Source organism: Anomaloglossus baeobatrachus, chromosome 4 (assembly GCF_048569485.1).
Source record: "Anomaloglossus baeobatrachus isolate aAnoBae1 chromosome 4, aAnoBae1.hap1, whole genome shotgun sequence".
Taxonomy (NCBI): domain Eukaryota; kingdom Metazoa; phylum Chordata; class Amphibia; order Anura; family Aromobatidae; genus Anomaloglossus; species Anomaloglossus baeobatrachus.
The window spans coordinates 9,632,486-9,649,362 of record NC_134356.1 but is presented as its reverse complement, the minus strand read 5'-3'; the positions used below and the strand labels follow the sequence as shown (position 1 = coordinate 9,649,362).

General features: G+C 44.6%; 1 protein-coding gene across 1 annotated transcript in view; it reads left to right on the top strand.

Moving 5' to 3' along the window:
* CACNA1C (calcium voltage-gated channel subunit alpha1 C) overlaps nt 1–16,877 on the top strand; it is a 348,304-nt gene that overhangs the window by 309,079 nt on the left and 22,348 nt on the right. Inside the window, exons 27-35 of the mRNA XM_075342990.1 lie at nt 7,259–7,288; nt 9,063–9,191; nt 9,289–9,354; nt 10,294–10,385; nt 11,895–12,060; nt 12,138–12,265; nt 12,395–12,491; nt 12,676–12,778; nt 15,403–15,504. Coding sequence (XP_075199105.1) covers nt 7,259–7,288; nt 9,063–9,191; nt 9,289–9,354; nt 10,294–10,385; nt 11,895–12,060; nt 12,138–12,265; nt 12,395–12,491; nt 12,676–12,778; nt 15,403–15,504 — 913 coding nt within the window. The remainder of the gene's footprint in view (nt 1–7,258; nt 7,289–9,062; nt 9,192–9,288; nt 9,355–10,293; nt 10,386–11,894; nt 12,061–12,137; nt 12,266–12,394; nt 12,492–12,675; nt 12,779–15,402; nt 15,505–16,877) is intronic.

Sequence of the window (16,877 nt, the reverse complement as noted above, 5' to 3'; positions counted from 1 at the left end):
TAGGAAATCCCACTTACACCAGTGTCAGTGTCACAGATATTAACTCCTCCCGCCCTGTCATTGATCGGTCAGAACCATGCAGTGTCTCCCTTCCCCGGCTCTGGCGCACACTATAGCTCTGCAGGCTGTCACTCCCGGACCTGCACAGCAGGGGGAGCTGACACCAAGCTGCTGTGTGACCCCCCGACACCCCCCTTCGCCCCCTTCCCTGTCTCTTGTGTTCTCCTGTCATTCTCACACGGGTGACGCCGGTGGAGGCATTTATAAAGCGCAGTCTCAGCTCGTGTCCTTTTTTTCGGCTCCTTGACAGTCTTCCCACTCAATAGGGTCGTCCCCGGGAGGTTTTCCAGATTTCTGCAGATATCCCATAATGGCTCAATGCCTGTTCTGTAGCTTTCTTATAAATTGTGCTCAATACCTCACATTTTAGGATCACTGCTTGCTGTCAGGTAATCAGAACATTGATACATCAACTTGTTCCTCCAGTCTCAGCAATTCTGTGTGTGCTGTGAACGGCCGGAGACATCCAGACTGACACATTGTAGCAAACACTGAGCAGTGGAAAGACAAGTTACAACTGTAACAAACCCTCATATCAGGAGTATTGACCGAATGGATACAAAGGATTGTCGCATGGAAATGGTCAGTGTTTTTATTCATTGACAGCAAGCAGAGGCCCTAAAAATGGTAAGGGATTGGAACACAGAGTATAAAGGAAAGTTGCGGAACGTGTTTTGATACAATTATTAAGGGGGTGTTCAGTCACCCTGAGAAGCCGGGGCCGCGCGGCTGGTTTAGTGCTGCCCCGTGTATGGGGCCACGCTGCGCAGCCGAGGGGCCGGGGTCTACTACACACAATGCACGTCATGGTTGGCCATTTTCTGCAAACATGACGAGTCTGTGTCCAAGAGCAGGTCAAGGTGTCACATCCACCCCCGACACCTGACTCTCAACGACTCCGCAGATATCTATGGGCAGGATGATAGCCATAATACACGGGTCCTGGAGTAAAACCGAACAGTGGCGCCCCCAGGTGACAACTTCACAAGACTTCAGCTTCCAAACTGTAAATGTGATCATTAAAGGGTCTGGTCACACTGTACCGGCGACCGATCCGGAGACTGTGGGGACACCCGGCACCCCCACAATCAGCAGAGATTAGGAGCTGATCTGTGGTACCTGTCAGGGGCGGTGCCGGGGGTCGGACCCCCACACCATATTTATGACCTACCCTGAGGATAGCTCATCAATATCATTTATGCGGAGATCCCCTTTACACAGAATGCTGGAGTCTGAGAGCCACAAACATGTCCTCTTCTCGTGTCCTGGAGCCCATAAATCACTGGGACACGTGTGGAATACAAACCCCCAAAACACCGGCTCCTGTCAGTGAATTGCTTCTTTCTTGTATCCAGGTGTTTGCTGCAAAAATAAAATCATTTTTTACAGTTACGCACATTAAAGCATTTGTCCTCTGCATCCTCTGTGTGTCACTGTACACAGACGGCAGAAGGAGTCACCAGGGATCGGTCAGTGAGCTCCAGCTCAACCATCTTCTAGGTGGATTCACAAGTCTCAATAAATTAGAATAACATCAAAAAGGTAATTTCATTAACTCAATACAATAAGTGAAACGCATATATTATATAGAGTCATCACACACAGAGGGATCTATCTCACGTGTTTATTATATAAAGTCATTACACACAGATGGATCTATCTCACGTGTTTATTGTATATTATATAGAGTCATCACACACAGAGGGATCTATCTCACGTGTTTATTATATAAAGTCATTACACACAGATGGATCTATCTCACGTGTTTATTGTATATTATATAGAGTCATTACACACAGAGGGATCTATTTCACATGTTTATTATATAAAGTCATTACACACAGAGGGATCTATCTCACATGTTTATTATATAAAGTCATTACACACAGATGGATCTATCTCACGTGTTTATTGTATATTATATATTATATAGAGTCATTACACACAGGGAACTATTTCAGGTGTTTATTATATATTATATAGAGTCATCACACACAGAGGGATCTATTTCACATGTTTATTATATAAAGTCATTACACACAGAGAGATCTATTTCACTTGTTTATTATGTATTATATAGAGTCATTACACACAGATGGATCTATCTCACGTGTTTATTGTATATTATATATTATATAGAGTCATCACACACAGAGGGATCTATTTCACATGTTTATTATATAAAGTCATTACACACAGATGGATCTATCTCACGTGTTTATTGTATATTATATATTATATAGAGTCATTACACACAGAGGGATCTATTTCACATGTTTATTATATAAAGTCATTACACACAGAGGGATCTATCTCACATGTTTATTATATAAAGTCATTACACACAGATGGATCTATCTCACGTGTTTATTGTATATTATATATTATATAGAGTCATTACACACAGGGAACTATTTCAGGTGTTTATTATATATTATATAGAGTCATCACACACAGAGGGATCTATTTCACATGTTTATTATATAAAGTCATTACACACAGAGGGATCTATTTCACTTGTTTATTATGTATTATATAGAGTCATTACACACAGATGGATCTATCTCACGTGTTTATTGTATATTATATATTATATAGAGTCATCACACACAGAGGGATCTATCTCACGTGTTTATTATATAGAGTTATTACACACAGAGGGAACTATTTCAGGTATTTATTCTATAGAGTCATTAAACACAGAGAGATCTATTTCAGGTATTTATTCTATAGAGTCATTAAACACAGAGAGATCTATTTCAGGTGTTTATTATATATTATATAGAGTCATTACACACAGAGAGATCTATTTCAGGTGTTTATTATATATTATATAGAGTCATTACACACAGAGGGATCTATTTCACGTGTATATTTCTGTTAATGTTGATGATTATGGATTACAGCCAATGAAAACCCCAAAGTCATTATCTTAGAAAATTAGAATAATTGCCACGAAACACCTGCAAAGGCTTCCTAAGCATTTAAAGGGAACCTGTCAGCAGAAATTTCGCCCAAAACCTAAAAGCTTCCCCCTCTGAAGCTCCTGGGCTGCATTCTGGAAAGGTTCCTGTTGTTATTGTGCCCCATGTGAGACCAAAATAAAGACTTTATAAAGTCTTACCTTTTTGTATGGCACTCTTTTTTTATAGTCACGGGGGCGGGCTTTCTGGTGTCCGTTATTCTCCCTCCTGGTCCTTTATGCCGTCCCCCATCGCTCCTTTCCATAGCTGATAACGCCGCCCAGTGCTCCAGCGGTCCCCGCGCATGCCCAGTGCCAGTCTCACGGGACTGAGCACAGTGTGACCGCTGGTGACGTGTGCGCCGGCAAGAGATTATCGGCGGCGCTGAGATTGTCATCAGCAAGTACCCGCCCATAATCTCGTGCCCGCGCAACACGTCACCAGCGGTCACACTGTGCTCAGTGCTCAGTCCCGTGAGACTCGCACTGGGCATGCGCGGGGACCTCTGGAGCACTGAGCGGCGTTATCAGCTATGGAAAGGAGCGATGGGGGACGGCATAAAGGACCAGGAGGGAGAATAACGGATGCCAGAAAGCCCGCCCCCGTGACTATAAAAAAAAAGAGTGCCATACAAAAAGGTAAGACTTTATAAAGTCTTTATTTTGGTCTCACATGGGGCACAATAGCAACAGGAACCTTTCCAGAATGCAGCCCAGGAGCTGCAGAGGGGGAATCTTTTAGGTTTTGGGCAAAATGTCTGCTGACAGGTTCCCTTTAAAATGGTCCCTTAGTCTGGTTCAGTAGGCTACACAATGATAGGGAAGACTTCTGACTTGACAGATGTCCAGAAGGCAGTCATTGATATACTCCACAAGGAGGGTAAGCCACAAAAGGTCATTGCTAAAGAAGCTGGCTGTTCACACAGTGCTGGATCCGAGCACATTAATGGAAAGTTGAATGGAAGGAAAAAGTGTGGTAGAAAAAGGTGCACAAGCAACCGGGATAACCGCAGCCTTGATGGGATTGTTAAGAAAAGGCCATTCAAAGATTTGGGGGAGATTCACAAGGAGTGGACCGCTGCTGGAGTCAGTGTGTCTAGAGTCACCACACACAGACGTATCCAGGACATGGGCCACAAGTGTCACATTCCTTGTGTCACCGCTTATGACCAACAGACAACGCCAGAAGCGTCTTACCTGGGCCAAGGAGAAGAAGACCGGGACTGTTCTCAGTGGTACAAGGTGGTGTTTTCAGATGTAAGTAAATTTTGCATTTCATTTAATCGCGGTCCCCGAGTCTGGAGGAAGAGCGGAGGCCACAATCCAAGCTGCTGAGGTCTGGTGTGAAGTCTCCACAATCAGTGATGGTTTGGGGGCCGTCATCTGCAGGTGTAGCTCCACTGTGTGTTATCAAGACCAAAGTCAGCGCAGCCGTCTACCAGGAAATGTTACAGCACTTCATGCTTCCCTCTGCCCACAAGCTTTTTGGAGATGGAAATGCAAATTTTCCAGCAGGACTTGGCCCCTGTTCACACTGCCAAAAGTACCAAAACCCGGTTTGCTAGGTTTACTAACCCCAGTATCCCTGTGCTTGATTGGCCATCAAACTCACCTGACCTAAACCCCATATAGAACCTATGAGAGACACCAGAGACAACAATACAGACGAACTGAAGGCAGCTATCACAGCAACATAGGCTTCCATAACACCTCAGCAGTGCCACAGGCTGATCGCCTCCAGGCCACATTGCCGCAGTAATTCATGCAAATGCAGCTCCGACCAAGAATTGAGGCATTTACTGTTCAGACTTTTCAGGAGGCGCCAACATTTCTGAGTATAAAATCACTTTCAGTTGGTCTTACATAATATTCTAATTTTCTGAGATAATGACTTTCGGGTTTTCATAAAGCCATAATTAACAGAAATAAACACATGAAATAGATCTCTCTGTGTGTAATGACTCTATATAATATACACATAAAATAGATCCCTCTGTGTGTAATGACTCTATATAATATATAATATACACATGAAATAGATCCCTCTGTGTGTAATGACTCTATATAATATATAATATACACATAAAATAGATCCCTCTGTGTGTAATGACTCTATATAATATATAATATACAGATGAAATAGATCCCTCTGTGTCTAATGACTGTATATAATATATAATAAACACGTAAAATAGATCCCTCTGTGTGTAATGACTCTATATAATATATAATAAACACGTGAAATAGATCCCTCTGTGTGTAATGACTCTATATAATATATAATAAACACATGAAATAGATCCATCTGTGTGTAATGACTCTATATAATATACACATGAAATAGATCCCTCTGTGTGTAATGACTCTATATAATATATAATAAACACGTAAAATAGATCCCTCTGTGTGTAATGACTCTATATAATAAACACGTGAAATAGATCCCTCTGTGTCTAATGACTCTATATAATATATAATAAACACGTAAAATAGATCCCTCTGTGTGTAATGACTCTATATAATATATAATAAACACGTGAAATAGATCCCTCTGTGTGTAATGACTCTATATAATATATAATAAACACATGAAATAGATCCATCTGTGTGTAATGACTCTATATAATATATAATATACACATGAAATAGATCCCTCTGTGTGTAATGACTCTATATAATATATAATATACACATGAAATAGATCCCTCTGTGTGCAATGAGTCTATATAATATATAATAAACACGTGAAATAGATCACTCTGTGGGCAATGACTCTATATAATATGTAATACACACCTGAAATAGATCCCTCTGTGTGTAATGACTCTATATAATATATAATACACATGTGAAATAGATCCCTCTGTGTGTAACGACTCTATATAATATATAATACACACCTGAAATAGATCCCTCTGTGTGTAATGACTCTATATAATATATAATACACATGTGAAATAGATCCCTCTGTGTGTAATGACTCTATATAATATATAATACACACCTGAAATAGATCCCTCTGTGTGTAATGACTCTATATAATATATAATACACATGTGAAATAGATCCCTCTGTGTGTAATGACTCTATATAATATATAACACGTGAAATAGATCCCTCTGTGTGTAATGACTCTATACAATAAAAGTAAAATAGATCCCTCTGTGTGTAATGACTCTATATAATATATATTACACATGTGAAATAGATCCCTCTGTGTGTAATGACTCTATATAATAAACGTAAAATAGATCCCTTTGTGTGTAATGACTCTATATTATAATACACACCTGAAATAGATCCCTCTGTGTGTAATGACTCTATATAATATATAATACACATGTGAAATAGATCCCTCTGTGTGTAATGACTCTATATAATACACACCTGAAATAGATCCCTCTGTGTGTAATGACTCTATATAATACACACCTGAAATAGATCCCTCTGTGTGTAATGACTCTATAATACATGTGTTTCTCTTTTTGTATTGAGTTATTTTTGAGGCTATTGTAATTTATTGAGATGCCCCTGTATGTACGTTATTTTGGTCGATCTTCCTCATAAAATCAGCTCAGGAGAGTTCCCGTTTTTCTATGTACAGTGATTTGCAGAGGATGGGGAACGCTCCAATAACTGTAATGAATCTTAATTGCAGAAATGATTTTTAGCCAATTGTATTTGGCCATTTTTTATTTTTTTTCCCCAAAGTTTAGAACGGTAAATGACGCCCATTGCAGGTCCTAGAAGGGTTGTCGCCTGCTTTTCTAGGGTACATTGCCGTAGACTCACTTGTGCCTGGAGTAAACGGAGTGGAGCTGCAATACCTGGCACAGCCTGTGAGCACGGTGGCGCTGCTTGTGACTGCAGCAGTGTTTTTCCAATCTTGGACATGTAAAGATGCCCGTCACATAAGTATCCATGTGCCAAGCCTCGAGCTGCATCCTTAACCTTTATTCTCAGCATAATTGGGGGACGGCTAAAATAAAAAGACATGTAAAGCTTTTGGAGGTCTCCAACCCCCTGGATGGTGGGGGCTGTAGTTTGGCGCAGCAGCAGAGGACCTCTGTGCCACCAGTGTTGACAACGTCACGGTTTAGCTGTATTTTGTATTCCACTTGCTTATCGCCTCTCCTTCCCCTTTTCTTACCCTCCATGCTGATTATATTGCTGTACTGTGCCCCCCTGTGGATATAGCCGGTATTACATCTTATCTCTGTCTGCCTTTCTTTAAAGACAGGTGAACATGCCCAATGCCACAATATGGTAAGACCAAAGAAACCTTCAGAGCACTGTCACCCCTTCTTTCTTCTGACACCCTGACACAGCTGTGTGCCCCTGACTGCGGGGCTCTCCTCTCCACACCTTGTCTAGTCCTCTCTGCATGCCCTGTGGCCGCCATGTTGTATTTGTGTCTCCTGAGCTGTGACCTCTGTGGTTTATCTGTGTAATACTCTGTTCTTGTAAGCTTGTCTTACCGCTTGCCGCCGGGCCAGTCCGGGGGAGACCCTGAGAGGTTGGCCCGACTTTCCGGCAGACTAATCACAAGAGGACAGAACAGGAGGAATTCTTGTTGAAAACTTTAGATGTTCCAGGGCCGTGATTGAAGCTCCGAGACACAAGGAGCCAAAAACTACATTCAGCTGTCGGCCCGAAAACGGCAAATACTAATGGTGCCCGGACAGACATCCACAATCTCACGACCGACGTGGCGGCAGCGGCTCATGTGAAGATTAATCTGGACAAGGATTATCCAGCATCTCTTACACCGACCGCTGACGTCCATCCGCAGGTGACATGTGACGAAAGACGAGACTGCGGCGCCTCTCACCCTACTTTCCGGAAGGTTCACTTTTCGGGTTCTGATCTCCCAATCCCCTGCAGAGACAAGAAGTGTCTAAAAGATTATAACATTGATTTATTTACATCTGGGCTTAGGAGTCCTGTGGGCGGAGCTGCCAATCGCTCACAGTCCCGCCCACTGGACTCTTATGCATAGACTAAGCAGGGGTTTAATACAAATCATACTGAATGATCTGCAACAAAAGTAGATGAATCTGCTCCGCGCCTTCCGCGCACTTCCCTCTGCGAATCTCCATGTGTCGGGAATTGAAATTTGCAATAATCCCTGCAGATTTGTCGGACGGTGGCGCTACCTTCTTCTGAAAAGGGGCAAATATGGCGTCACGTGGCAAGATCGGCGGTTTCTTTGGAGCCCTGTATGAGGAAATCTCAGCTCCTCACCCCAGAGAGCTTTACTATGAGATCAGTCAGCGCGGCGCGGGCGCAGCACCACGGTTCAGATCGCGGAAACGTTTGTAATGAAGCCGAGTCGTCAGAGATCTCTCGCGGCTGTAATTAAATATGAGTGTTTTTGTTAATGTGACAAGTATACAGCCCCCGTATAAGGGATAAATTATAACCTCGAGGCGCGGTGTTATAGGCAGATTACGGTTCTCGCGTGCAACAATAACATTTCCGAAGTGTAATTGGTTTTCGTTGCGTTCTTCTGGAACCTGCCACGACCTGCAGCTGATTTGTCATTGACACCAATTGAAATAATTTCTAAGACGCCTCCGAAAAAAAACAAAAAAACCCCATGGAGCCGGCGTACGACAGAGTCCTGAGATGTTTTCAACAAGAAATCCTCCGACCAGTCTGTCCTCTCCAGTGTTCATGTCGTTTTGTTTTATTCCTGCAGATCAGGGGTTAATGGGGGGGGAGTTTTACTTGGGTGGGATCCACTAGACCTTAGGTGTCGGTGTGTATAGATCCTCGGGATCCCGAGGCTTCCAATCTTTGTCTGGGTAGTGAGAGAATCAGGAACAGTCCAGAGGAGAAAGACCAGGACGACGTTTCTGAGCGCTGATGACGTTGACTATAAATGTAGATTTTTTTTCCTTTATATTTTTTGTATATAAAATCTTAATATTTCGGAGTGATTACAGAGTAGGGTCAGGGTCTGCAGGTTAGGGCAGACAGGCAGCGCCTGCCCGGGGGTCTCGGATCCCGTCTAACCTACGACCACTGTATATTCTAGCAGGGGGAGGAAAACTCGCGCATCTCCATCACCTTCTTCAGGCTTTTTCGTGTTATGAGGCTGGTGAAGCTCCTCAGTCGTGGGGAGGGGATCCGGACCCTTCTCTGGACGTTCATCAAGTCTTTCCAGGTAACAAGGATCCGTCCGCTTTATAATCGCACAGATTTATTAACACCGTATCCCTATTACATGGATTCCCGACATCGCTGTGTCCCTTCCCCTGCAGGCTTTGCCGTATGTGGCTCTTCTGATTGTTATGCTGTTTTTTATCTACGCCGTCATTGGGATGCAGGTAAGGAAATCTCTCCGGTATTTTCAGCTTTTTATCCACTTCACACATTTTATTAGAAGACTCGTCCCCGGATAAATCCCCTCTGAGATCCCACCGAGCAGCTGTAGAATTTTGCCTTCTAAACCAGATCACCCCTTTAAGCTCCAATCCCAACGTGGTCATCTCATTTGGAAAACAAAAATCTTTATAACTAATTAAAGGGGTTGTCCAGGATTTACTTATATTTATTCATGACCTATCCATAAATGACATTGTGGGGTCGGACACCTGCCACTCTGACCAATCAGCCGCTGGCAGCTCCACAACATCCGGATATAGGTAATGTACAGGGCTGTAACAGCGCCATACACTGGGTAGTGGCCGTTCTCAGGTACTGCAGATCACATACAGTTCAATAGGAGCTGAGCTGCAGTACCGAGTATGGCCACTACACAGTGTGTGGAGCTGTGCAGGTCCGGCTTCCTTCACCATCTAGTGGCCATTCTCGGTACTGCCGTTCATACCTGCGGTGTCGGTCTGGCTCCATTCACTGTATATCTTTAGATGTCGCATGAGTTGCATACATCTAATCAGTAAGGGGTGCTAGGGACAAAAAAACCCCATCAGTTCTGGCAGTTTTTAAGTTAATGCAGATGTTTAGCATTGTAATATATGTGACCCCGGCAGTGGATGGTACAGGCACAGCTCCTGAGCCTGCGCGGTGCGGTGAAGTGCCTGATGGTGTTAGTATCATGCCGACTGTGCGCATGTGATGACATTTACTTTGCAGCACTTCCATGGTGTTTCCTTTGTTGCGGTCAGAGCTTGCTTTTGCAAAGTCTTCTGTATAGACGGTGATAGAAGTATATTCCGCCGGCCTTGCAGGATGCCATGATCTCCTCCCCCCCATACTGTGCCCCTCAATATAACACCTCACTCACATGATTTTTCACTGCGCAGGTTTTTGGGAAGATTGCACTAAACGACACAACCGAAATCAACAGGAATAATAATTTCCAGACCTTCCCTCAGGCCGTCCTGCTGCTCTTCAGGTTTGTGGCACGTGCGTGGATTGTTCTCGGAGGGGGGGGTCTGTAAAAAGTCAGCAGCCAAAGGTTACAGTACAGACCAAACGTTTGGACACACCTTCTCATTCAAAGAGTTTTCTTTATTTTCATGACTCTGAAAATTGTAGATTCACATTGAAGGCATCAAAACTATGAATTAACACATGTGGAATGAAATACTTAACAAAAAAGTGTGAAACAACTGAAAATATGTCTTATATTCTGGGTTCTTCACAGTCGCCGCCTGTGTCGCCAAGTTCATTGGCAGAAACCATCAAATGCTACAAAGAAACTGGCTCACATGAGGACCGCCCCAGGAAAGGAAAACCAAGAGTCACCTCTACTGCGGAGGATAAGTTTATCCGAGTCACCAGCCTCAGAAATCGCAGGTTAACATCAGCTCAGATTAGAGACCAGGTCAATGCCACACAGAGTTCTAGCAGCAGACACATCTCTAGAACAACTGTTAAGAGGAGTTTGTGCAGCAGCCTTCATGGTAAAATATCTGCTAGGAAACCATTGCTAAGGACAGGCAACAAGCAGAAGAGAACACAAGGAATGGACATTAGACCAGTGCAAATCTGTGCTTTGGTCTGATGAGTCCAAATTTGAGATCTTTGGATCCAACCACCGTGTCTTTGTGTGATGCAGAAAAGGTGAACGGATGGACTCTACATGGCTGGTTCCCACCATGAAGCATGGAGGAGGAGGGGTGATGGTGTGGGGGGGCGATGCTGGTGACACTGTTGGGGATTTATTCAAAATTGAAGGCATACAGAACCAGCATGGCTACCACAGCATCTTGCAGCGGCGTGCTATTCCATCCGGTTTGCGTTTAGTTGGACCATCATTTATTTTTCAAAAGGACAATGACCCCAAACACACCTCCAGGCTGTGTAAGGGCTATGTGAATAAGAAACAGAGTGATGGGGTGCTACGCCAGATGACCGGACCTCCACAGTCACCAGACCTGAACCCAATCGGGATGGTTTGGGGTGAGCTGGACCGCAGAGCGAAGGCAAAAGGGCCAACAAGTGCTAAGTATCTCTGGGAACTCCTTCAAGACTGTTGGAAAACCATTTCCGGTGACTACCTCCTGAAGCTCATCAAGAGAATGCCAAGAGTGTGCAAAGCAGTAATCAAAGGAAGAGGTGGCTACTCTGAAGAACCTAGAATATAAGACAGATTTTCAGTTGTTTCACACTTTTTTGTTAAGTATTTCATTCCACATGTGTTAATTCATAGGTTTGATGCCTTCAATGTGAATCTACAATTTTCAGAGTCATGAAAATAAAGAAAACTCTTTGAATGAGAAGGTGTGTCCAAACTTTTGGTCTGTACTGTATATTCCATTTTGAGGAAAATGCTTACAACTCTGTTTCTGGGTTTGCAGCGTTGACATGTGGCCCCCTGAGCGTAGGTTGTGCTCCCCGGATCTGGACGTTGTCACGTGCTTGGTCTCATAGGATAACAGCTAATCTTTACCTCTGACAGATGTGCGACCGGTGAAGCCTGGCAGGAGATCATGCTGGCCTGTCTCCCCAACAAGATGTGTGAACCTGATTTGCCGGAGATTCCGCGCAACGAGGAAGACTTCTCCTGCGGAAGCAGCTTTGCCGTCTTCTACTTCATCAGCTTTTATATGCTCTGCGCCTTCCTGGTGGGCTTCATCGCTTTCTCCTCTGATTCCTCACGTCTTGGAGAACAGGTCGTCAATATTCATTTCTTCCTCTGCAGATCATCAACCTGTTTGTTGCCGTCATTATGGATAACTTTGACTATCTGACGCGAGACTGGTCCATATTGGGTCCGCATCATCTGGATGAATTCAAAAGGATTTGGGCAGAGTATGACCCGGAGGCCAAGTAAGCGCGTCACACATTGATAGACACATGGGGCCTGTTCTCGAAATGTTTCATTGTGCGTTAGGTTTAGTTTTCAGAGAATTTACTAAAATGTTGTGATGGTTTCACATCTTCTGTCGCCTGACCCAGGGGTCGTATCAAGCACCTGGACGTCGTCACCCTGCTAAGACGGATTCAGCCGCCGTTAGGATTTGGAAAGCTGTGTCCGCATCGTGTGGCGTGTAAGGTAACCACATGAATTGATGACTATTGTCAGGACGCGGTGTCATCATCCCCTTCCACCCTCCACTAAGTATTGATTCTCGCCCTGCAACAATGTAACAAAGCGTGCCGGGTGGAGACGGCGCCCCGACGTGCCGCCCCCTGCAGCACGTGACACCGGCATCACCTCCGTTTTCTCTGTTACGCAGCGGTTAGTCGCCATGAACATGCCTCTGAACAGCGATGGGACGGTCATGTTTAACGCAACACTCTTCGCTTTGGTTCGGACTTCTCTATGCATAAAAACGGACGGTAACTATAGATTTCTTCATGTCATCTTCTACACATTATGCACCTTTTCCTCTCCCTGGACAACCCTCAAAGTGGTAGGAGAAAAAGGGGTTAATCCAGCGCAATCCGGCAAATAAGATGTAGAAATGTTGATAAATTAATCACTCTTTTATGCCATAGGTCTACGCGTTTCGAGGTGTAAAAACCTCTTCCTCAGGAACAGAATATCAACCTGGTTGTTGATATTCTGGTCCTGAGGAAGAGGTTTTTACACCTCGAAACGCGTAGACCTATGGAATAAAAGAGTGATTAATTTATCAACATTTCTACATCTTATTTGGCGGATTGCGTGGGATTAACCCCTTTTTCTCCTCCTACTCTGAAGACATCTGCACGTGGGGCCGCGGCAGCCGCCATTATCTTATGCTATCAATGGTGGTTGTGACCCTTCACAACCACAATTGGTGAGTGTATTAATATATATACTAACATGTTGCTTATCTGGTAAAACCCTATTAGCGCTTCTGTTTTTTAGCTCTATCACTGGACAACCCTCAAGACGGACTATATTAAGCTGGGTCCATAATTTGCGGCAATTTACAATGTACAGTTGTGCTCAAAAGTTTACACACCCCGGCAGATTTTTTGCTTTCTTGGCCTTTTTTCAGAGAATATGAATGATAACACACAATATTTTTCCGCTCGTGGTTAGTGGTCGGGTGAAGCCATTTATTGTCATCTATTGTGTTTTCTCTTCTTAAAATAATAATGACAACCAAAAACATCCAAAAGACCCTGATCAGAAGTTCTCACACCCCGGTGATTTAGGCCTGATAACATGCACAGAAGGTGACACAAATGGGTGTGAATGGCCAATAAAGGTAACATCCTCACCTGTGACCTGTTTCCTTGTAATCCGTGAGTTTCTGGGATCCAGACTCTGGCATCTTTCATCCAGCCACTGACGTTTTTGGATTGTGAGTCATGGGGAAAGCAAAAGAATGGTCAACAGATCTATGGGAAAAGATAGTTGAACTGTATAACACAGGAAAGGGATACAAAAACAGATCCAAGGAATTGATAATGCCGGTCAGAAGTGTTCAAACTGTGATTAACAAATGGAAAATCAGGGGCTTTGTAAAAACCAAACCAAGATCAGGTAGAGCAACAAAAATATCAGCCATAACTGCCAGGAAAATTGTTTGGGATGCAAAGAAAAACCTACAAATAACATCAGCTGAAATCCAGGAGTCAGTGAAAACCAGCAGTGCGGCTGCTTCAAGATGCACAATAAGGAGGCACTTGAAGAAAAATGGGCTGCATGGTCAAGTCACCAGAAGAAAGCCATTACTGCGCAAATGCCACAAAGTATCTCACCTACTATACGCAAACCGCACAGACAAGCCCCCAAACCTCTGGAACAAGGTGATTTGGAGTGATGAGACCAAAATCAAACTTTGTGGCCACAACCATAAACATTACATTTGGAGAGGTGTCAACAAGGCCTATGATGAAAGGAGCACCATTCCTACTGTAAAGCATGGAGGTGGATCACTGATGATGTGGGGATGTGTGAGCTACAAAGGCACAGAAAACTTGGTCACAGTTGAAGGAAAGATGAATGCTGCATGTTATCAGAAAATAGTGAAGGCAAATTTGCACTCATCAGCCTGGAACTTACTTGGATGTTCCAACATGACAACGATCCAAAACACAAGACCAAGGCGACCTGTCATTGGCTACAGCAGAACAAAGTGAAGGTTCTGGAGTGGCCATCTCAGTCTCCTAAACTCAATATCATTGAGCCACTCTGGGGAGAACTGAAGCAAAGCACAGTTCATGCAAGAAAGCCCAGAAATATACAGGAACTGGAGGTACCAAGAAGAATGGGCGGCTTTACCATCTGACCAAGAAGAATGGGCAGCTTCAACATCTGACCAAGAAGAATGGGTGGCTTTACCATCTAACCAAGAAGAATGGGTAACTTTACCATCTGAGAAAATGAAGAGCCTCATCAACAACTACCACAAAATACTTCAAAACTGTCATTGATGTTAGAGGGGCCAATACACAGTATTAAGAACTGGGGGGTGGGAACTTTTCATCAGAGTCATTTGGATGTTTTTGGTTGTCATTATGATTTAAAAAAGAGAAATCCCAGTAGTTTGACAATAATTGGCTTCACCCAACCACTTACCATGAGCGGAAAAAAAGTTTTTGTGTTATCATTCATATTCTCTGAAAAAAAGGCCAAGAAAGCAAAAATCTGTCGGGGTGTGTTAACTTTTGAGCACAACTGTAACTGATGTTAAATCCGCTGGGCCCCGGGATGCCCCCTCACGCCTATAAATGACAATAGCGGTACAAAGTCGCAAATATCTGCACAGATACGGCGGGTGCCAGAGTTTACGACTTTTCTACACCATAAAAGTTAAAATGTTACTAACAAACCACAGATTGCAGTATGTCCACAGCTGTGACAAACTATAAGGGGCTTGTAATAAAGGGTTCAATGGTCAGATGATATAACTGTGAGGGACGACGTCGCAATCACTTTATAACGATTATGTATAAAACCCCTTTACAGTAATCAGGAGCCTATATGCAATGTATTAAATCTGCTTGTGCCCCTGATCCTCCAACAGGAAACCTAGAACAAGCCAACGAAGAGCTCAGGGCTATCATTAAAAAGATCTGGAAAAGAACCAGCATGAAACTCCTGGACCAGGTGGTGCCCCCTGCTGGTGGTAAGTGAAAGGAGAAGTTGTGGTGTTGGTCTCTAGAAAAGGGGGGAACGTGCAGCTGGTCTCTAGAAAAAAAAAAAGACAGGACTCATGCGGCTGGCCTCTTGAGAAGGGGGGGAGTCGTGTGGCTGGTCTCTACAGAAGGGGTGAGTCGTGTGGCTGGTCTCTAGAGAAGCGGGGAGTCGTGAAAAGGGGACTTGTGCAGCGAATCTTTAGAGAAGATTGCTCAGTTGCCATTACATCCTTAGTCTGGCTATGTAATTTTGGGCACAGGACTTTGCATCCAATCCCACTTTTATGTTGGAAGGGATGAAAATGCAACACTCGGGATTCCAGTTTGGGATGTGTGGCTGCAGCTTGTGCCGGATCTCGTGCGGCTGCAGAGGGTGCCGGATCTCATGCGGCTGCAGCTTGCGCCGGATCTCGTGCGGCTGTAGCTTGTCCTTGATCTTGTGCGGCTGCAGCTTGTGCCGGATCTCGTGCGGCTGCAGCTTGTCCTGGATCTTGTGCGGCTGCAGCTTGTCCTTGATCTCGTGCGGCTGCAGCTTGTGCCGGATCTCATGCGGCTGCAGCTTGCGCCGGATCTCGGGCGGCTGCAGCTTGTCCTTGATCTTGTGCGGCTGCAGCTTGTTCCAGATCTCGTGCGGCTGCAGCTTGTCCTGGATCTTGTGCGGCTGCAGCTTGTCCTGGATCTCGTGCGGCTGCAGCTTGTCCTGGATCTCGTGCGGCTGCAGCATGTCCTGGATCTCGTGCGGCTGCAGCTTGTCCTGGATCTCGTGCGGCTGCAGCTTGTCCTGGATCTCGTGCGGCTGCAGTTTGTGACGGATTTTGTGCGGCTGCAGCTTGCGCCGGATCTCCAGCCCTGAGGGTGCCAGACCGCGCTGTTCTGAGGCTGACGGAGCAAAGGAAGCAATTTTTTGCTAACATGAAATCTACAACCTGAGCAACATAGCTGCTAGGAGCCGCGTACATAAGACGTGAGAGACGTGTGCATGCTGCATACTCACCACGCTGATAGGAGCCGCGTACATAAGACGTGAGAGACGTGTGCATGCTGCGTACTCACCACGCTGATAGGAGCTGCGTACATAAGACGTGAGAGATGTGTGCATGCTGCATACTCACCACGCTGATAGGAGCCGCGTACATAAGACGTGAGAGACGTGTGCATGCTGCGTACTCACCACGCTGCTAGGAGCCGCGTACATAAGACGTGAGAGCTGTGTGCATGCTGCGTACTCACCACGCTGATAGGAGCCGCGTACATAAGACGTGAGAGACGTGTTCATGCTGCGTACTCACCGCGCTGATAGGAGGCGCGTACATAAGACGTGAGAGACGTGTGCATGCTGTGTACTCACCGCGCTGATAGGAGC